The sequence below is a fragment of the Lemur catta genome, chromosome 3 (assembly GCF_020740605.2).
Source record: "Lemur catta isolate mLemCat1 chromosome 3, mLemCat1.pri, whole genome shotgun sequence".
NCBI lineage: Eukaryota > Metazoa > Chordata > Mammalia > Primates > Lemuridae > Lemur > Lemur catta.
In genome coordinates, this window is record NC_059130.1 from 100,658,487 (window position 1) to 100,682,764 (window position 24,278).

At 35.3% G+C, this 24,278-nt stretch overlaps 1 protein-coding gene across 1 annotated transcript in view; it reads right to left on the reverse strand.

The window, feature by feature from the left end:
- The window catches only part of LOC123635776 (protein argonaute-3), a 95,113-nt gene that overhangs the window by 62,400 nt on the left and 8,435 nt on the right, over positions 1–24,278 (reverse strand). Inside the window, exons 3-6 of the mRNA XM_045548277.1 lie at positions 19,879–20,050; positions 11,217–11,337; positions 5,983–6,191; positions 4,973–5,109 (exon numbers count right to left, since the gene is read on the reverse strand). Coding sequence (XP_045404233.1) covers positions 4,973–5,109; positions 5,983–6,191; positions 11,217–11,337; positions 19,879–20,050 — 639 coding nt within the window. The remainder of the gene's footprint in view (positions 1–4,972; positions 5,110–5,982; positions 6,192–11,216; positions 11,338–19,878; positions 20,051–24,278) is intronic.

Below are 24,278 nucleotides of genomic sequence, written 5' to 3' on the forward strand. Positions count from 1 at the left end.
TTATATGTGACTTAACTCACTCATCCATTAAACAGGAAAAAATCTTTAAAGTGACCCACAAAGCAAAACCATTCTATGCTATCATCAAGATATACTTGTGATTTAAAAGTATTAAAAAAATCAAAGAAAGGAAAAATTAAAGGATAGGATAAAGTTCACAAAAACATGGATTGTAATCCTTTTATTAGGCAATGCTGAATTTTGGCCAAGAAGTATAAAAAGAAAGTCATTTTATCATTGTAAAGATTACAATTCACAATGAAGAAAACAGATATGAATATATACATTCCAAGCAAAACAGTAGCAACATTCAGAAAGCAGAAATTATAGGATATATAAGAAGAAACAAATGTGTACACATTAATAATAGGTAATTTATTTTTTTTAGTCTGAGAGAACAAAAAATAACAAAATAAATGATGTAAATAACATAATCCAAATGGTAGCTCGGATGGACATTAATTTCACTGCACCCTAATAAATGAATATACTTTATTTTGAAATAGCCATTGAACTATCACAAAAATTGACCATATATTGAACTACAAAAAATACCTTAACAAATTCTAAGGACAGAAATACTAACCACATTCTCTGATTAATACTGCAATGAAACTAGAAATTCATAAAAAACTAGAAAACAAAAAGACTTTCAATCTGAACATTTAAAGTCTCTCTAACAATATTTGAATCACAGGGAAATACAAATGAAATATGCAGGCCGGGCGCGGTGGCTCACGCCTGTAATCCTAGCACTCTGGGAGGCCGAGGCAGGCGGATCGTTTGAGCTCAGGAGTTTGAGACCAGCCTGAGCAAGAGCGAGACCCTGTCTCTACTAAAAATAGAAAGAAGTTAGCCAAACAACTAAAATATATACAAAAAAATTAGCTGGGCATGGTGGTGCATGCCTGTAGTCCCAGCTATTCAGGAGGCTGAGACAGAAGGATCACCTGAGCCCAGGAGTTTGAGGTTGCTGTGAGCTAGGCTGACGCCATGGCATTCACTCTAGCCTGGGCAACAGAGTGAGACTCTGTCTCAAAAAAAACAAAAAAACAAAAAACAAAAAACAAATGAAATTTGCAGAGTTTCTAGAAAATAATATAATAAAAATACTACATAGTAGAAGCTTTGCAATACAGTTAAAACAGTGATCACAAGAAAATTCATTGTTTTAAATACTTTTACCAATAAGAAAAAAATGAAAGTAAATAAACTACTGATCTAGCTCAAAAAATTAAAAAAATAAGATTAATTTAGTTTAATTTAGTTAACTGAAGTAGATGAAAAAAAATTTTAAAGATAAAAGCAGAATTTAAGGAGATAGAAAAAAGAAAGCCCAGAAAAACAAACAAAAAATTTACAAGCTCTTTTGCTGGGGGGAAAAAAATCAGTTGACTAAACTACTAGCTACTCTAATCAAGAGTAAACAGGACAAAGCATAAATAGGGAAAAGAAGAAATTGGTGAAAACCACAGAGATAAACAAAATTTCAAAAAATAATAGAAACTATTTTAAAAGTCTATAAAATTAAATTAAAATATGGGCAAAATGAATAATTTTCTAGTAAAATATGATCTACCAAAAGTAAACCCAGACAGCCTGAACAGACAGATTTATGACAAAACAAATGGAGAAAGTTTTAAAAGAGGTGCCCAACAAACAAAATGAAACAAACACCAGGTCACAGGCTGGGTGTGGTGCCTCATGCCTGTAATCCCAACACTTAGAGGCTGAGGCAGGGAGGATCACCTGAGGCCAGGAGTTAGAGACTGGCCAGGGCAACATGGCAAAAAAAAAAAAAAAAAAAAAATTTCCAGGGCATATGCCTGTCGTTTAGTAGAAGCCTGAGGCAAGAAGATTTGAGTCCAGGAGTTTGAGGTTGCAGTGAGCTATGATGACTTCATTGCATCTAACCCAGACAACTGAGTGAGACCTTGTCACTCACTCACTCACCAACAAAAGATAATATTAATGCCAAAACTTGAAAAAGACTGCACACAGAAAAGTGAAGACTGTAAATTAATCTTTTGCATTTTAATTTAAAAAGTAAAGTATAGCAAACAGAATGCAGTATCACATTAAAAGAATCTAGGAATGCCAGTTTGGTTCAATGTTTATTGAATAGAAATACCATGTCATCAACTCTATAAATGCTAAAAAGGCATCTGACAAAATTTTCTTGATTAAAAGTACTTAATAAAATAGGAATCAACAGATGTTCCTTAACATGATAACATATACAAACATATATGTATGCATAATACTTAATGCAGAAACACTAGAAAAATTCCTTTAAAGCAAGGAATAAAAAGATGACCACTAATTTCTACTGTTCAATACTATCATGTCTAATTAGTCAATATAATGATAAAAAAATTAGAGGTATACAAATCCAAAGGAAGGGATTAACCTATCACTATCTGCAGATGGTATGATTATAACCTAGAAGCCACAAGAAAGTAACTTGAAAAATATTAATATTATAAATAACAATGGGATTCAATGAGGCCGAGAGATAAATAGTATATAGAAATCAAAAGTCTTCATATATACAAACAATAACTGGTTATAATCTATAAACCCATTTAATAGCAACAAAAAGGAAAAAATATCCAGTAATAACAAGAAATGTGCAAAATTTATGTGAGGAAAGCTTTAAAACTCTCCTGAGGGAAACAAAAGTAATTTTGAAGAAATAGAAAGACACAGTATATTCTTGGACAGAAAGACTCAACATCTTAAAGATGCCAATTTGTCCTAACATAATTTTTAAATTTAATGAGCTCTCAATAAAAATAATCTGTCCTCTCTCACACACTGGATCTGAACAAGGAGTTTATAAAGCTTTTATAGTAAAGTACGTAAGAATGACCTAGAAAACTCTGAAAAGAGAAAATGGGACTATTAAATATTAAAAGTCATAAAAGAAATGACTGATGAATATACATGTGTTTGTGTGTATGCCAACATACAAACAGAAAAACTGCATGGCAAAACAAAAAGAATTCCACCATACCAAAGGTCAAAAGACAAATAACAACCCAGGTACAATACCTGCAACTCATATTACTGATGAAGGGCTAATCTCCTTAATTTAGAAAATGCTTCCAGTAAATGAGAAGATCAAAAATCCAATAGAAAAAAAGGGCAAAAACAAACAGTTCATTAAAAAAAGAAACACAGGTGCCCCTTATATAAGTGAAAAGGTAGTCAGTGCAAATTAAAAGTACATAAGGAAACTATTTCTTATAAATCTGACTGACAAAAATCTAAGTTTGACAACTCTAGCTGCAAAGATATAAGGAAACAGGTATTCTCATTTATTGATGAAAAATGCTTACAACCTCTGTGGAGGGCAATCTGTCAATAACGATCAAAATTACAAATACATTTACATGAAATGATATTCTGAAATGGCAAATCATTAAAACCCTAGCATACATCTAAAGGGAAATGGTTAAATATACAGATCATGTATTATACAACGGTAGATACAACTGAAAAACTATGTACTGATCTGGAAAGATCCAAGGATCCTTGGAGGAATGTCTAATTCCAGGTACTAGGCCAGAAATATAAGATGTGCCTGGACATCCTTCTGTGCCAGAATGCAAGAAAGCTACTAAACACTAATGAATTATCAATAGGACATTGTGCTTTTCCACATAAAAATTCCATCTAATGCAAAAAGAATAAGAAAATTAGAAAAATTACCAATTGGTAATCCCTAGTAAAATTAATAACTTAGGTAACAATGATCAATGAATAGAACATTGGTAATTATTAATAAAAGGTTGATTGGGAAATTTATAATGGAGAGATCTCTGAATCAATTGATTAAGCTCTGAACCTACAAATTAATGTTAGCATCACTAAAACTGGGACCCCTAAATACTATATGCCTCCTAATATGATACAACATAAAAGCAATTATGAGGTATTTTGAACCAGAACTGAATCAAACTTCTAGGGCTTTCATTCTCAGGAAATATAGGTGATATAAGAACAAGGTAACTATACAAGAAAATACAAAGACAAATTCAGATTTGGGGATATTCTACAGGACAAGTGACCAAGTTTCTACAACAGGTCAATGGTATAAAAAAGGAAACAAACAAACAAGAGGGAAGAAAATGGGACTACTAGATTAAAAAGGCATAATAACCACATGTGAGGTGTGGATCTTGTCTGGATTCTGATTAGAACCAACTAACTAGAAAAAGACATATTTGAGACTATCAGGGAAATCTGATTATGGACAGGGTATTAGAAAGTATAAATAGATGCTTGTTCTGAATTTTATTACATATGATAATGCCATTGCTGCTGTGTAAAAAACATCCATATTTTTAGAGGTGCAAACGAAAGTAGTATAGACAAAATAACATGCTGTCTAGGATTTGATTTAAAAATACTATAGTAGAGGAGGCAATGTATATGTAATAGATTAGGCAAAAGCAGAAACATCCTGATAATCTGAGTAACAGCTACATACATGGCAGTTCACCATACTATTCTACTTTTATGAAAGCTTGAAAATATTTGTAAGAAAACACCTAAAAATGAAAATCCAATTAGCACCACATTAAGACCAACAGCAGACATAAGGGGTCACCATGACCAACACACTTCTCTTTCTTTTAATTATGAATTTCATAATGAAATGCTGACAAGAGTTAAAAGGACAAAAGTGAGTTATAACAGAAGATTGCTCAGATGATCATGTCAGGGGTTTTAAAATTTATTATCATGCGCTTGCTTCATGTTTAGTAGCATTCCAAGGCAAGTTCTGTGTAGAGACTTTCTAAATGGAATGTAATAAAAATATAAAGGTTTATCTAGTATATCATAACACATGTCTAAATATTACTTCAAGACACTAGTATATATAATTATATATAAAATCTACATACACAACACACACCTTATAGAAATCAACCACCCAATACAGAATATGGCTTTGTTCCCTTACCATCAATATTAAGCATCATTTTCCACATGGCAGGCCGAACAGATTGATGGAATCCAAACCATACTTCCCTGCCCCCTCCCAGAGGGTGGTCATATCCTTCTGGAGCTGAGAAAAAGGAACGCCCCACAGGTGTGTATCTACAAAAGTTAAAATGGCATGTTCAATCCTTTCCTTCCCATATAAGTATTTAAATATGCAGAACAGGGACGACTAGAGCACAATTTATTATAATGTTGCTTACCATCATGAATATAAATTAAACATTTTCCAAATTTGTGAAAGCAAAAAGTACCCTTCTAAATGAAAAAATCCATCAGTATCATTCACTGAAACTCACCTTTCTTAAAACTAATGTTAGCTTGAATAAGAATACATTTAATATACTTTCTTAAAAATAGGTTAAAAAAGTTAACTGTTCCAGCTTTAAAAATGCTAAAGAGTAATTACTGATCAAAAAGCTATTTCTACAAATGTATTTGTAAGACATACTGTTTGTCTTTCTAAAAAAATACTGATCCTATGTGTATACATACACACATACATATACATTGTAAGGTGCTAGTGTGATTAAAAGAGTAGCAATTTCAAAACGATTTGGTACTACTGTATAAACAGTGAAATTATTTTTAAAACAAAATGATTTAACTATAGAAATATACCTGAAAATAGATAAGTTACTCAAGATTTATAGCTCCTAAGAGAGACATTTTCTATAAAAGTATTCATAAGACTAGCTAAGCTAGTATTAGAGGGTACAGATGCTTGTTTAAATATATAATTGTATATAATAAATATACAATGATGTATACTTACTTGTAAAAGTTAGAGAATTTCTGTAACTTACTTTTGTCAATGAATTTGTATGCAAGCTATTCTTGTCCAACATTTCACTTGCACAATCAAAATATATAACACATAAGGTTAACCAAGGGAAGCCTGCACAACTCATTTTTGGGAGGAAAAACTTCACATCTAAAATCTAAAGAGGAAAAAAAGCCAGAAGCACCCACTTCATGGAGGGCAGATGTCGTAGCACCACATCAACGGCATGGACGGGGTTAGTGCTGATTGGCTTGTCTAATTCCAGTGGCTCAGGCAAGGTCCGTCCTGTCAGCACTTCATGCAATAGGTGCCAACTCACCCGAGAGACAAATTTGATTGACACCTTAAAAGGCCGATCTTTTCCACCTTCTCCAGGTAATGTAACATCTAAATCTACCTGTTGATGGGAAAAGAGTCAACTGGTAAATGTTGAAAAAGATAAATACAATTATTTTAAATTTAATTTATAAAAGAGAAAACAAAGCAAAAATAAAAAATCTCAATGTCAAATCAACAGACTAAAATTTATCATTCATTTTATTCTTTTTTTGTACAGTAAAATTTAAATGACATAGTTATTCATGCCAGCATTATCTGTCATTGCAAAACACTGAGTACTCAAATGTCCTCACATTTAGGCAGCTATAAAAAAAGAATGACCTCTTGAAAATGCTATGGAATAATCTCCAAGTTATATTGTTAAGTTAAAAAACCAAAGTACAAAAGATCACAAATAGTATGACATCTTTTGTATGAGAAAGAAGGAAGAAATCAGAGAATATTCATATGTATCTGCTTACTTTTACTTTTTTTTTGGAGACAGTCTTGCTCTGTCACCCAGGGTAAAGTATACTGGTGTCATGGCTCACTGCAACCTCAAACTCCTGGGCTCAAGTGATCCTCCTGCCTCAGCCTGCCAAGTAGCTGGGACTACAGGCATGCACCACCACACCCAGCTAATTTTAAAAAATATTTTGTAGAGATAAAGTCTCACCATGTCACCCAGGCTGGTCTTGAACTCCTGGCTTCAAGTGATCCTCCCACTTCAGCCTCCCAAAGTACTGAGATTACAGGTGTGAGACACCACACCAGGCTTATTTTTAAAAACTGTTTAATATGTAGAACTTTAATATGCTTCCAAATGTCAAAACTGCACCAAAACATATATTCAGAATTGTTCCTCGCTTATTTCTTCCAATTCATTCATTCCCACTCTTTGAGAGTAACCAATTTCTTTGTTTCTGGTTCTTGCTTTCCTGTGTTTCTTTTTGCAAAAGTAAGCAGATACAGGCCGGGCGAGGTGGCTCACGCCTGTAATCCTAGCACTCTGGGAGGCAGAGGCAGGCGGATTGTTTGAGCTCAGGAGTTCGAGACCAGCCTGAGCAAGAGCGAGACCTCGTCTCTACCAAAAATAGAAAGAAATTATATGGACAGCTAAAAATATACATATAGAAAAAATTAGCCGGGCATGGTGGCGCATGCCTGTAGTCCTAGCTACTTGGAAGGCTGAGGCAGGAGGATCGCTTGAGCCCGGGAGTTTGAGGTTGCTGTGAGCTAGGCTGACGCCACAGCACTCACTCTAGCCCAGGCAACAGAGTGAGACTCTGTCACCAAAAAAAAAAAAAAAAAAAAAAAAGTAAGCAGATACAGGCCAAGCATGGTGGCTCACAACCGTAATCCTAGCACTTTGGGAGGCAGAGGCTGGAGGATCACTTGAGGTCAAGAGTTCGAGACCAGGCCGGGCACGGTGGCTCACGGCTGTAATGTTAGCACTCTGGGAGGCCGAGGCGGGTGGATCACTGGAGGTCAGGAGTTCAAGACCTGCCTGAGCAAGAGCGAGACCTCGTCTCTACTAAAAATAGAAAAAAATTATACGGACAGCTAAAAAAATATATATAGAAAAAATTAGCTGGGCATGGTGGCGCATGCCTATAGTCCCAGTTACTTGGGAGGCTGAGGCAGGAGGATTGCTTGAGCCCAGGAGTTTGAGGTTGCTGTGAGCTAGGCTGACGCCACAGCACTCACTCTAGCCCGGGCAACAGAGCAAGACTCTGTCTCAAAAAAAAAAAAAAAAGAGTTCGAGACCAGCCTGAGCAAGGGCAGGACCCTGTGTCTACCAAAAACAGAAAAATCAAATGGGTGTGGTGGCTGACAAGTCGGAGGGAAAAAATTAAAACCAAGTATAAAAGGAATCAAATGAATTCAAACACATTTCAAATGAATAACATAAACACACTGAAAGGAAAAAAAAAAGGAAACACTAATGCAGGTAACTCTTGAACACAGTATGTATATTTCTCTACTCTGGGGGTAGAGAAAAAGGGTGCATTTGGAAGAAGAATTGCATAAAAAACAAAACCTTGAACTCATTAGCAGATTTGTTTTCTGCAATGGGATGAGTGTAGTAATTCATATTTTGTATGTACTGAGCAAACGAGAAAAAGTAGTGATATTTTGGGGAGCCAGGAGTCTAACTAAAGAAGGAAGAAAGAAATATGGAACACTGTAAGAAAAGAAAGAATCCTGTAGAGATATACTGGAATTGAAAGAATCAGATGTGAACTCATGATTTTCAATAAACATATGTTAGATTTCCTATAGGAAGTGTAATATTTATTTTTTATTGTCTGTTTTATGTATTTACACATTTATATTTCCTCTGTCCATTAAAAGGGCTTAGAGCACAAATACCCCAGAAATAAAAGCACACCCAGTACCCAGATTTTCATTTCAAAATAGCATTCTGCAACTAAAAGAAACCAGGCCTCCTCTGAGAAATGGTTAGTTGTAGGACTGCAGCAGAGAAAACATTAAGATAAACTTGGAACATCTTGTTGTGCCAGAAGGTAATGCAGTATAGTCACACGCTGCATAATGATGTTTTGGTCAACAATGGATCACATATACAACAGTGGTCGCATAAGATTATAATGGAACTGCCTTATACAGGTATACTTTTATAATGTATTTTTAGTGTACCTTTTCTATGTTTTCTATGTTTAGATACACAAATACTTACCATTGTATTATAATTACCTACAGTATTCAGTACAGTAACATGATGTACAAATTTGTAACCAAGAGCAGTAAGGCCATACCATATAGCCTAGGTGTGTAGTAGGCTATACGATCTAGGTTCCTGTAAGTACATTCCATGATACTCACAAAGTGATGAACTCGCCTTAACAAAGTGTTAAGTGACACGACTGTATTACAAAAAAACAAAAGGTGTCATTTCAAAAGGACACAAAAGCCAGCTTAAAAGGGCTCCCACTAGCCAAATCTGGGACAACTGGGGCAGTCCAATCAATAAACAGGGTAGAAGAAAATGCTCTCCCTTACAGCCAACCAACTATATGGAAGAGGAATGTCAGAATAAAAAAAAAATCACCATTTCTACATAGTAATAATCCTTTCAAGCAAGAATTATCAACTGCTAAAAAATCTAATGAGAAACAGAATCCTTAAAAGTATCTCCCATATCAAAATTAAAAATCTCTGTGCATCAAAAGACATAATAGACAGAATGAAAAGGCAACCCATGAAATGTGAGAAAATATTTGCACATCATTTATCTGATAGGGAATTAATATCTAGAATATAAAAAGAACTCCCATAAATCACCACCAACCAAAAAAAAAAAAAACCAAACCAATCAAACAACTCAATTAAAAAACGGGCAAAGGACTTGAACATATGTTTCTCCAGAGAATATATATAAATGGCCAATAAGCATATGAAACAATGTCAAACATTACTAACTGTTGGGGGAAATGATAGTCAAAACCACAATGAGATATCATCTCACACCCATTAGGATGGCTACTATCAAAAAAACCAGAAAACAAGTGTTGGCGTGGATATGGAGAATTTAGAACTATTATGCACTGTTGGTGGGAATGTAAAATGGTGTAGCAACTCTGGAATACAGTATGGTGGATTCTTAAAAAATTAAAAATAGTAATTACCACATGATCCAGCAAATTCACTTCTGGGTATATATCCAAATAATTGAAAGCAGAGTCTCGAATCGAAGAGATATTTGTACACCCATATTCATAGCAGGATTATCTGCAATACCCAAAAGGTGTCCATCGAGGGATAAATGGATAAACAAAATGTGGTTATATACATACAATGGAATATTATTCAGCCTTGAAAAGGAAGGAAATTCTAACATATGCTACATTTATGGATAAACCTTGAGGACATTATGCCAAGTAAAATAGGCCAGGCACAAAAAGACAAACACTGTATGATTTATATGAGGTACCTACAGTAGTTAGATTCATTGATACAGAAAGTAGAATGATGGTTGGCAGGGGCTAAAGGGAGGCAGCAATGGGGAGTTATTGTTTAATGGACACAGTTTCGCTTTGCAAGAGAAAGATAGTTCTGGAGATGGATGGTGGTAATGATTACATAATAATGTTAATATACTTAATACTACTGAATTGTAACTTGAAAATAGATAAGGTGCTAAATTTTATGTTACATGTATTTTATCACAATTTTTTAAAAAGTTGTCTCCCCACAAGATACTTATTAACTACACAGAGACAAAGAATATCTCAATAACAGAAACCTGACAGATACCAACTTAACCAAGTGATCAAAGCTAATATCACCATTAATGGAACAAATACATATTACATGCTTCCTGATATGATGCACTGATAAGGAAAGAACACTTATGTAATATTCTTGCCAAAAAATGCATAATCAGAATGTAATCAAGGGGAAGCATCAGACAAACCCAGACTGAAATAACTTGCCTGTGATCTTCAATCATGTTAATGTCATGAAAGGAAAAAAAAGGCTGGGGAATTCTTCCAGAACAAAAAGAATAAGAAGACATGGTATCTGTATTATGATCCTAGACTGGATTCTGTTCCAGAGGGAAAAAAATGCTAAAGGACAACGTTGGGACAATTGACAAAATTGGAATGTAGATTGTTGATTTTGGCAAAAGTATCATATTGATGTTAAATTTACTAAAGTTGATAACTGTATTATGGTTTTTATCTTGGTTGTTAAGAAATATACATTAAAGTATTAAACATTAAAGGGACATGATGTATGCAACCTACTTATGAATGGCTCAGGAAAAAATATGTACTTGTTTCTCTAGGTATAGCTGTATCTACAGATATAAAGAGCAAAAGAAAGAAAAAAAATGATAAAACAAATGTGGCAAATGTTAAGAACACTGGTAAAACTAGGTAAAGGGTATATGAGAATTCCCTGTATGATTCTTGCAACTTTCCTGTAAGTTTGAAATCATTTCAATATAAAAAGTTAAAAATGATAAGTGTTACACACACTTACAAATATATGGATTGCAATAAAAAATATTAATAAATTCATATAAAAGGAAACATTATAAAAGTACAGCTTTCTAATAAAGGAATGTATACCTTACCCCAGTAGTTGCCACAGGAAGTGGATTGGCTGTGTAAAGGCTTCTTTTTCCATCATAAACTGGTCTACGGTCTCCAAATATAGTTACTTTAAAATGTTGAACCATTGAGTCAACCACCTCCCTAAAGAAGGGAAAAAAATACATCCACATAATCCTCTGCAAGATGAAATACAAAAATATTAACTGAAATAATTTCTGGCACTGTTCAAAGCTGTCAAAATTCTAAAAGACATTCATACATGATAAGGATTTTGCTTTTAGAACTATAGCTTGACATGCATTTCACAAAAGACAGAGAAGAATGAATCCAGCAAATTACTTAATCATTCCAGGATACATCTGACCTGCAAAATATTCTCCTTAGAAACTGATTCAAACTCTCTTTCACCATCTCTAAGCACTCCCTAACATGTTATCCACTCTTTCTCAAAGAGTAAATAAATGCTTTTTCCTTTGTGCTAAAATAGCACCCAGTACATATCTCTATTAGAACACTTAGTCTATTGTATTATAATTATTATATACTTCATTTCTACTCACTGTGAGCTTCTTGAGAGCAGCAAACACACCTGCATTCCTTCTTCTCCCCCCTCCTTACAATAGTATCTAGCCAGTAAAGATATTATGAAATCTCCATTTTTACCCAGAAAATATTTTGATCCAATATACTGACATAGAAAGATATTCAAGACTTATACATTAAAAAAAATTACAGACTATATACAGAATGATACCAAATATCCACAAATCAGTATTTATTTTTGTACACACTTATATGTCAAAGCCAAAAAAAGATATCTGGAAGGATATATGTCCCAAATAGATATAGTGGTTACCTATTAAGAGGGAAGTGACAGGGTCTTAGGGTGACTTTTATTTTGTTTATACAACCTAAATATATGAGAGTATGCTGTAATACGGTAATACACAGTACTGGTATAATTTAAAACAAATTTAAAAGATTCAAATCTATCCCAATCAAGTGAGGGGGGCAGCATTTTCAGGAACAAAAAAAAAAAAGTCAAGCTGACTTGATACTCAGAGCAATTTTCTACATGGCACAGTTTCTATTTTTTTCTCCTTTTTCAATTTTATTTTACTGAAACTACTGAAATCAAGATCAACTCTTTTCTAAATTAAATAAAATAAATAAAATAAAATAAAATAAAATAAAATAAATAAAATAGACAAAAGACCTAAACAGACATTTATCCAAAGAAAATACACAAATGGGCCATAAATATATGAAAAGATGCTCAACATCACCAGTCATCAGGAAAATGCAAATCAAAATGACAATGAGATAATACTTCATGCTCACTAGGATGGCCACAGTGAAAAAAAAAAAGTCACTAAGAAATATTGGTGAGGATGTGAAGGAACTGGAATCTTCATACACTGCTACTGGGAATGTAAATGGTACAGTCACATTGGAAAAGAGTTTGGCAGTTTCTTCAAAAGGTTAAACACAAAGTTACCATGTGATTCTACTCTTAGGTACATACCCAAGAGAAATGAAAATGTATGTTCTCACAAAAATCCTGTACATAAATGTTTACAGCAGCATTATTCATAGTAGCCAAAAAGTGGAAACAACTCAAATGTCCATCAACTGATCAGTGGATAAAAAAATGTATTATATCCATACACTAGAATATTTTCCAGCAATAAAAAGGAATGATGTACAATTATGCATTGCTTAACAATGGAGATATGTTCTGGGAAATGAGTTAAGCGATTTCGTTGTTGTGCAAACATCACAGAGCGTACTTAGACAAACTCAGATGGTACAATCTACCTCACACTTAAGCTATATAGTATATAGCCTATTTCTTAAAGACTATGAACCTGTACAGCATGTTACTGTACTGAATACTGTAGGCAACTGTAACACAACGGTAAACATTTATGTATCTAAACACAGAAAAGATACAGTAACAATAAGTATTAAAATCTTAGGGGACCACCATATGTGGTCTGTCATTGACTGAAACATCATTATGCAGCACATGATTATACAGTGATACATGCTACGACATGAATGAACCTTGAAAACATGATGCAAATAGAAACAAGTCAGTCACAAAAAGCCACACAGTGTATGATTCCACTTCCATGAAATGTCCAGAATAGGCAAATCCATACAGGAAGTAAGTAGGTTAGTGGCTGGCAGGAGCTGTGGTGAGTGAGGCAATGGTAGTGACTGCTAATGAATATGGAGTTTCTTTATGGGAAGATGAAATGTTCTAAAATTATTCACAGATTGTGGTGATGGCTATACATCATCTCTGTGAATGTACTAAAAAGCATTAATTTGTACATTTTAAATGAATTATATACTACGTAAATTATGTATCAATAAAGTTGTTATTTTAACAAAAGTATGCCCCTCTCTTAGCATACGGTCCATATATACTATATATTATATAGTATATAGTATACTATAATACTATGCCAATGATATTCCTAACAAAAGCAGAAGAAGAGTTCCTTAAAACAGTGCTGTTCTGAGATTTCCACTTAAAACTGCGGTTCCGAACCTCCCCAGGCCACAAACTGTTACTGGTCTATGGCCTATTAGGAACTGGGCTGCGCAGCAGGAGGTAAGCAGGTGAGCATGCACAAAGCTTCCTCTTCATTTACAGCTGCTCCCCATCACTTGCATCATGGCCCGAGCTCCGCCTCCTGTCAGATCAGTCATTGTTTCCCATCACCCCCAGATGGGACCATCTAGTTGCAGGAAAATAAGCTCAGAGCTCCCACTGATTCTGCACTATGGTGAGTTGTATAATTATTTCATTATATATTACAATGTAATAATAACAAATTAAGTGTACAATAAATGTAATGCACTTGAATCATCCCAAAACCACCCGTGTCCACCCTCAATCTGTAGAAAAATTGTCTTCCATGAAACCGGTCCCTGGTGCCAAAAAAGTTGGGGAATGGTGATTTAAAATGCCAAAATGTATCAATGTAGATCTACCTTTTCCTTCTAAAATTCAATTATCAGTATTATACCACATTCATATGCTATATGCACAAATATTTGGTAGCATTATGTTATTAACTGTAATAGAATAGTAACAGTAATAATGGTACAACGAAAAGGTAATGTTTAATCTGTAAAAGAAAACTGAACCAAAAAAATTCAACCACAATCTACTACCAACTATTTCAATTCCTTCAAATTTTAAATGTTTAGAATAGATCTTGCAGTTATAATCAAGTTACATGTACAACTTTTCACATGTATCTATTCCACTATTTAATAGTTTTGAATAAATACATGACAGTCTATTCAAGGTTTATCCTCATGTATATTTAGTAGTTGGACAAACTAGCATAAAACCTCAAGTTACAGAATTTATATTCTAGGTCATAATATTTCTAAAAATATTTGGTTTTTAGTTATGGAAGCCATGCACTTATTTAAAAAAAGCTAGTACCACTGGAAGTCTGCTTAACAAACATGCTTTTTCACTAAAGATTATTTTGAATCAAAATCATTTAATAGTAAAAAAAAAGAAAGGAAAGAACCCACCTTCCCATAAAAAAAAGGGGGAGAGGAAAAGGACAAAAAAAAAAAACCAAAAAAACCAGAAAGAAAATCTAAAGAATAAAATTGTAGAGAAATTGACTCACAAAATGATTCATAAGCATTTCCAGGATATTTTTCTCTAAGAAAACTCCTCTGACTAAAGTGGAAACTTGTTTGGCTACAATATATAATTCTACTATTATGATTAATTCTTTAGTGCCAAGTATTTGTTCATGTTGGGTATGGACAAGAAAAACCTCATACGCATTGATTTAAGCATTAAAAAACAAGTCACACAGAAGAGAATCACTATGACTTTATAGAAGGTAACAATAAAAATCTTTACATTAATAAGAAAAAAAATCTGTCATAGTTTTAACCATTTTAGAAAAGTTAAATTAGATATAACGGAACTGCTGCATTTTGGCCCTTAACTGTTTTGCTAATATTGAAAAGGAATTATTAAGTTCTTTCTATTTCCTTCTAATTTCTAGAATTCCAGTTGTTGAAGTGTAAGGACTGAACCACCAATTCCAGAAAGCCACTAACAATTTTAACTGACTAGTCATGTAATAATATTGTAAAAACTGAAGACAAAAGAAGTCTGTTGAACAAAATAAAGGAAATAAGTTTTACAGATGTTGTCATGCCACTAAGTCAAGGCAATATTATTAACAAAGTATAAAGTTGATTTATGCCATTTTTTAGAATACCAAAGAGGTCCTATAGTTCCTATCAAAACTCAAATAAAAGGTATATGATAAAAATTTTCCATTTGGAAACATCTAAATTACAGATCTAAATTATTTATACTGGCGAATAATGTAACAAGACAAAACAACCTAAGGATGAAATGTAATTAGGGATGTCAAAAGGATAAGCTAAAGCCAAAAGGTACCAGACTAATTTATTACATATATTTTTCTCCCAAAAGTAATCAATATATTGAGCATCTACATATGAAACTCTATACAGCTTCATAAACACATATATAATATACAAATTCTCCTTTATTCCCCCCACCTCACACCAAAAATAAAACAATTAGGTAGGAGAAAGAACAAATCTAATAAACAATTCTGTTCTTTTTACCTAGTATTACTGCTACTGCATCAGTTCCTCAAAACTCATCTGGAATACTAAAAAAAGCCTCTCAATTGACATCCCTCAAGCCCCAATTCTCAATTCTCCACTATTCCTTCAATTCCAACCCATTTTTGTGTTCAAATGACTTTGTTTTCCTAACATTGTCATCATATAATTCTCCTATTCAATACTATAATAATTCTCCACTATATACTGCTAAGTGTAAAAGTGATTCTTTTGGGCAGGGTAAGCAAAAGAGGGCAAGCTGAATAGGGAATCCAGCTCCAAAATATCTGCCTTAGACATTCTATTGGTTAAGAGATTTACTAATTAATAAATGTCTATTTATTTATTTAGAGATGGAGTCTTATTATGTTGCCCAGGCAGGAGCGCAGTGGCCATCCACAGGTGTGATCATCACGTACTACAGCCCAGAAAACTCCTGGACTCAAGCAATCCTCTTCCTTCAGCCTCCCCTCCCCTCAGAAGCTGGGACTACAGGTGCATGCCACTGCACTTGGCTAATAAATGCCTTTTTTAAATGTAAACATCTACCAGAAGGGTCAGGATTATCCTTCATTCAAATTTACACATTGAGAACCCAGTTTTGAAAAACAAGAAAAAGGGAATGTGAATCAGAGTGCAGCATGAGTCAGTTAAGTTGCTGTAAATGGATGATGGCTAACACAAAGAAAGACACAAAGGAAAGCGGAGGGAGACCAAGACAGATCATAGGTGATAAGAGCAGGGCATTGAAAATCCACATCCAGGTAAACATAATCCTCTATAATATCCAGTTCTCTTTGTTTTCCCCCACCATCACACTCAGCCCATTTTATTTTCATAAGCATTTCATTCACTCTATTGAATATTATTTGCCAATCATTGAGCTAAGATCAGTGCTACAAAAATGATGATGATAAAGAACATTATTTTTTACAAAACGGTTATACTGGGGAAAGGGAGGAACAACAAAAAACCACAATGTACTAAAAATACCATAATGGGGCCAGACTCACTGCTCACACCTGTAATCCTAGCACTTTGGTAGGCCCAGTCAGGAGGATTACTTGAGGCCAGGAGCTCAAGACCAGCCCAGGCAACATAGCAAGACCTCATTTCTACAAAAAAGAAAAAAATTAGCCAGGCATGGCACATGCCTGTAGTGCAGCTACCCAGGAGGCTGAGGTGGGAGGATCACCTGAGCCCAGGAGTTGGGGGTTACAGTGAGCTATGATCATGCTATTGCACTCTGGTTCAGCCTGGGTCACAGAGTGAGACCCCGTCTCTAAAAAAACAAAAACAAAAATGAAACAACCGTAACAGAAGGGTACACCAAGAACTACAAGGTCATAGAAGAATAAACTATCACCTGACTGTGCAGTTCAAAAAGTTTGTCTTGAAAAATAATAGGAGTTTGTCAGGTAGACAAGGGCAGAAAGGGTAATCCAGGTAAGAGTCACAGAATATGGAAAAGGATATTGGCTACAGCGAAACTAAGAAGGGTATGGTATACTAAATTTGGGGTGTTATTCTGTAGGCCGTGAGCAGCTTATTAAATTTTTAAAGCAGGGAGTGACATAATCAGATTTCTTGTTTAGAAAGAAAACTATGCCATTAGTGAGGATAATTAACTAGAATGGAGAGAAACAGACGTTAGGGGAGACCAATTAGAAGATCATTACAACAGTCTGGATAAGACATAAGGATGTAAAGCCAAGGTGGTTGTGGTGTGGATGGAAAGTGATAGTACTTGACAATCAAAGGAGGAAAAGGAAATGGAAGGTCTAGCTTGGGAGTTTAGGTAAAGAAAAAGAATACAGTAGTATGAGCAAAGTGTGGGGATGGGGATTGAGAGAAAGAGTTGTTTTGACTTGTGATTGAAGCAGTTTATGGGCATTCAGGTGTCAGTCTGAAGTTCAGAAAAGAGCTACAGCAACATCAGGAGTCATCTACTCATAGATGGTAGCTTAAGTTAGTACCTGACTAGAACTTAAGACTGGCTTAGGCTCAATATATCTGATTCTTCTCAACCATTCTACTTTTGTTACTGCTGCCCCTCTCTAAAAAAAAAAAAGTGTTCTTTATTACTACAGCTAACCAAAACTCTACCAATTGTTTTAGATTAACTGAATTCCTTTTCTTCTTCTTTTACAAAATATTTCCTAATGACTACCAAGTCAAGATTCTGGAGTTCTGGTTTCACCTTTGCTACCTGAAACATGTGTTCTTGAGTAAGTCCCTTAACCTTTCTGGATTTCAGCTATTTAAAAAAAGGGTATTGGATTAGCTGACTTCTTAAGAGGTTCCTTCCAACTGTAACACTCCACAACTCTTCTTGACCTCACAAAGAACTCTGCATTACATGTTAATTATTTAATATAATATTCACATATAGGTATTGTTGTTTTTAACACGTTACGCAAAGTCTCTCAGTGCTCATTCACTTTCAGGAATAACAGAAATACTAATAATTAAGATGACAAGCCCAAGAAAAAGATATCAGACTTTCATATTTCTTACATGTCTTATCTCCTCTACCAAATTACAATTTCTTTCTTTCTTTTTTTTTTTTTTTTTGAGACAGAGTCTCACTCTGTTGCCCGGGCTAGAGTGCTGTGGCGTCAGCCTAGCTCACAGCAACCTCAAACTCCTGGGCTCAAGCAATCCTCCTGCCTCAGCCTCCCGAGTAGCTGGGATTACAGGCATGCGCCACCATGCCCGGCTAATTTTTCTATATATATTTTTAGTTGTCCAAATAATTTCTTTCTATTTTTAGTAGAGACGAGGTCTCGCTCTTGCTCAGGCTGGTCTCAAACTCCTGAGCTCAAACGATCCGCCTGCCTCGGAATCCCAGAGTGCTAGGATTACAGGCGTGAGCCACCGTGCCCGGCCCAAATTACAAATTTCTTGACAACAAGAACCGTCTATGTCCTTTTTTTTTTTTTTTTTTTTTTTGAGACAGAGTCTCACTTTATTGCCTGGGCTAGAGTGAGTGCCGTGGCGTCAGCCTAGCTCACAGCAACCTCACACTCCTGGGCTTAAGCGATCCTACTGCCTCAGCCTCCCGAGTAGCTGGGACTACAGACATGCGCCACCATGCCCGGCTAATTTTTTTTATGTATATATATTTTTAGTTGGCCAGATAATTTCTTTCTATTTTTTAGTAGAGACGGGGTCTCGCTCTTGCTCAGGCTGGTCTCGAACTCCTGAGCTCAAACGATCCGCCCGCCTCGGCCTCCCAGAGTGCTAGGATTACAGGCGTGAGCCACCGCGCCCGGCCCGTCTATGTCTTAAATGAAGACTCTTATCAACACTTATTGAATAAGGAAAGGCTGGGATAGTACAAACCAAAATGCTAAATTAAACAGCATATTGTTTTCTAAATGTCTTTCTTTTTTAAAAAAAATCAGAATAGACGTGATATATACCACATCATAAATTCCTTTTATATTCTCTGTATTATCTAAACCACAACTAGGAATATATATGGTATTTGGGGGAGAGGAGAAGGAGCTTATTGAAAGCAGACTGATAAATCTTTATATACCATATGTACTTATTCCTATTCTAAGAGTAAGGAACAGTCAAAAATTGAGGACAGAAGAGAAAGCATGAAACCACCATTTCTACCCACCACTGCTACCGTCACCACCATCATCCTAACGGGTACATTACAAAAGTGGTAAGGTGGGGTGGGGAGAAAAAAGAAAGCACAAACCAAGTATTACCCAACAGTAAGGAAAAAGATGTGCTCGGAATATATGGCCTTATTTCATGAGCATGTAAAAATGACTTGGACCTTTTCTACTAACACAGGGAATACATGTGAGCTCACATTATAATGGAATAATTTCAAGGTTTGCAGACCTTTCCCACTATTGCACCTCTGAAATATAATCAATTTCAAAATAAATTATCATGTGTTTTCGTCAAACTGTTACATATTATCACTGTTATTTAGACATGCAAGATAAACATAAAATTACTAAAGCAAAGACAAATAGCAGATCTCCACAGTTTCATGATTCTTACCTGTTCACTCTCCTAGGACACTTGTCTGGTTTAATATCTACCTCATAGAGGTAGACATCAATCTTTGGGATTTCAACTTGAAAACAGTTAGCCAGCAGTTTAATGGGTTTGCCCATGGTGCCATAGCCAGGTCTTCTGGGCACCATGAGTAGGGGCTGGGCCCCAACAGGTCCTGCCACGGAAAGGAAAAAAAAAAAAAGTCACACTGTTACACGCTACATTTGAAAATCTTGTCAACCAGAGTATGTTAGAATTGTCAACCAGAGTATGTTACTCATGCTGATAATGGTAAAGCCTAGTGCTGAAAGATGACATCATTCCTAACATTTCAACTTCCTTCACCCCAGTTTCCTCTCATTAAAAATAAAAAACTGTATGCCTCTGAAAAACTGTTCTGGAAGGGGTAGCAAAATGGGAGAACAATCACACAAACTCAGGTGAGCACGTGCAAGCACAAGTCAGACCCAAAGAGTATGAGACCAATAGCAATGTAAACTTAAGGAAAGCAGAAGGAGAAAATAAAGGGGAAATATTAACAAAATAAAAAGCAATAAATAATAAACAGGATCAACAAAGCACAAATTGATTATTTGAAAAGATACATAAAATCGATAAATTCCAGGCAACACTGATTTTTTTTTAAAAGGAGGAAAAGGGCTTACACAACCAATATCAAAAGTAAAAAAACTGATATCACTACAGATACTGAAGACATTACAAACACTGTGCCAATAAATTTGACAGTCTGACGAAACAGAAAAATTCCTAGAGAAAAACAACTTACTGACACACAAAAGTGCTATAAAGCCAAGCGCAGTGGTGCACCTCTAATCCCAGCTACTTGGGAGGCTGAGGTGGGAGGACTGCTTGAGCCCAGGAGTTCAAAACCTGTCTGGGAAACATAATAGCAAGACTCCATCTCCAAAAAAAAAGAAAAAAGTATTGTACATAAAATCTGAAAAGTCCTCTGTTGGTGGAAATATAAAATGGTACAACCACTCTGGAAAACAGTATGGTAGTTCCTCAAAAAATTAAAAATAGAATTTACCATATAATCTAGCAATCTATACACTTATGTATAGATTCAAAAGAATTGAAAGCAGAAAGAATTGAACAAAGAGATATTTGTCCACCCACATTCATGGTGGTATTCGACACAACAAAAAGGTGTAAGCAACCTAAGTATCCATTGATGGATGAACGGATAAACAAAATGTTGTGTGTCTGTATACATACACACACAAACACACACACACACTGCAATATTATTCAGCCTTGAAAAGGAAACTCTGACACATGCTACAATATGGACAAACCTTAAGGACATTATATTGAAATAAACCAGTCACAAAAAGACAAACACTGTATTATTCTACTTACATACGGTACCTAGAGTACTCAATTTCATAAGAAACACAAAATAGAAGTTGCCAAGGGCTGGGGCATGAGTTAATGGGGATTTGATTAATGGGTATTGTTTTAGTTTTGCAAGATGAAAAGAGTTCTGTAGACAGTTTGCACAACAATGAAAATGTACTAAACACTACTGAACTGTACACTTAAAAACAGTTAAGATGATAAATTTACTGGTATGTGTATTTTACCATGATTTTTTTAAAAAACCTAAGTGATGTCCAGCATTACATTTCTAAAGCTCAAAATGTTGTAGCTTTGTTAATCAAACAAATTATTCAAACAGTAAGTTATAACTTATTCAAATAACTTATTCAAACAAAAAGTTAATAGACTAATAACTATTATCTGAATAAACTAAAAATTACAACTTAAATCTGAAAAATCCTGTAACTATCTGAATAAAATTCACAATTAAAAATATTTCCACACACATAAAGATTACAGATCCAGATGGTTTCACTAGAAAATTATACCAAATATTTAAGGAAAAAATAACACCAATGTTATATAAATTCTACCAGAAAACAGGAAAAAAGTAAACATATCCCAACTCAATTTATGATACCAGAAAAACTCTGATACTAAAACCTAATTTTTATTATGAAATTTTATTATGAAAAAGGAAAATCATAGGCTAAACTTATTCATGAACATACATACAAAATTCCTAACAAAATGTTAAATTAAAACCAGTAATATATCAAAAGCATGAGTTTATATCAGGAATAAAAATTAGGTTAACAACAACTTTTCATTTAGTGTGGATGAAAGTACATTAAAATGCTGTCTGAATCATTTGTTTTTAAATTTTGCTTTCATATATTTTTTTAAAATCTCTTCTGAGGGCATACCCTTTCCTGCTTTCCTAGTCTGAGACAGGTAATATTGCAGAAATTCTGGACTAGGCCATAGTTCTGGCTCTGCCAATTATCTAATCATTTGACCTTCACCAGCTACTTAATGTCCTTGAAACTGTTTCCTGATCCAAAAAATGGGAATAATACCTGACCTGCCTCTTTCTTATGAATCTTGTCAAGATCAAATTGGAAAATGTACAATAGCTAAAATTTATCAAGACCTTACCATGTCTCAGGCAATGTGTTAAGTGCTTTTACATGTATTATCTCATTCAATCTTCATACCACCCCTACAAAGGAAGGAATCATTATACAGATGAAGAAAAGTGAGGGCCTAAAATTTCATAGCTAGTAAGTAGCACAACTGGGATTGTAACCTGCCATGCTGGACTCTGTTCTGTTCCATCGACATATTCATCTATTCTTTCACCAATACCACACTGTCTTGATTACTGTAGCTTTATTGTATAAGTCCTGAAGTCGAGTAGTATCAGTCCTCTACATTCTCTGGGTTCTGAGTCAAGAAGTATTATGGGCCGGGCACCGTGGCTCACGCCTGTAATCCTAGCACTCTGGGAGGCCGAGGCAGGCGGATTATTTGAGCTCAGGAGTTCGAGACTAGCCTGAGCAAGAGCGAGACCCCCGTCTCTACTAAAAACAGAAAGAAATTATATGGACAGCTAAAAATATATATAGAAAAAAAAAATTAGCCGGGCATGGTGGCACATGCCTGTAGTCCCAACTACTAGAGAGGCTGAGGCAGGAGGATTGCTTGAGTCCAGGAGTCTGAGGTTGCTATGAGCTAGGCTGACGCCACGGCACTCACTCTAGCCTGGGCAAAAAAAAAAAAAAAGAAGTATTATGATCTGACTTACAGTTTTAAAAAAAGGATCACTCCAGCTGCTGTATGAAAAATTATACAGAAAGGTACAAGCAGGGAGTCCAGTTAGTAGGCTATTTGACTGTCTAGGCAAAGGATAATGTTGGCTAGGACTACTGGGGGAGTGATGTGGTTGTCAAAAATATTTAGAAGGTAGGTCTGACAGGAAGTGCTAAGGGATTAGATGTGGGGTATAAGGGAAAAGAGTTCTGAAGGTTTTTGGTCTAAGCAACTGAAAGAATGGAAGTGTCATTTAGGAAAGACCCAGTGATAGCAGCAAGTTTGGAAAGAAAATCAAGAGGATTTTTAGGACATGTTAAGTTTGAGATGTTTAAAGTAGGTGGCTAGTAGGCAGTTTGATTAATGTGGAGTTCAGGGGAGAGGTCCAGTTTGGAGTGTAAATGTGGGTGTCCTCAGCATATAAGTGGTATTTAAAACCACTGGATTAGAGTAGATCACCCAGACTGAGGCATGGATACAGAAGAATACCAAGCCCTGGGATACTCCCAATGTTTAGAGACTGGGCAAATGAAAACAGCAAAGGATCCAGGAAAGTAACAGACAACAAGGTTAGAGGAGGACCTGGAGAGTGGTAACCCAAAAACCAAGTGGAAAAAAAATTGTTTCAAGAAGAAAACGAGGCTGGGTGCGGTGGCTCACGCCTGTAATCCTAGCACTCTGGGAGGCCGAGGCGGGTGGATCGCTCGAGGTCAGGAGTTCGAGACCAGCCTGAGTGAGACCCCGTCTCTACTAAAAATAGAAAGAAATTATCTGGCCAACTAAAAATATATATAGCAAAAAAAATTAGCCGGGCATGGTGGCACATGCCTGTAGTCCCAGCTACTCGGGAGGCTGAGGCAGTAGGATCGCTTAAGCCCAGGAGTGTGAGGTTGCTGTGAGCTAGGCTGACGCCACAGCACTCACTCTAGCCTGGGCAACAAAGTGAGACTCTGTCTCAAAAAAAAAAAACAAAAAAAAAAAAAAGAAGAAAACGACATAATCAGATGTGGCTGAAATGTCAACTAAAATGAAGATTTAAGAACTGACTACTGGATTTAGCAAAGTCTTAGTTGACTTTGATAAAAACCATTTCAGTAAAGTGGTAGGGACAAAAACCTGACTGAAGTTAAGTTTGAAAAAAGAATAGCCTGAATCTGATCAAGCCTTTAGATCCACTAGTAGTTTACAGGAAATTCAAAGAAATATGTTAAATTACATTGTAAAGGTGGAACCAGCAAAATCCAGAC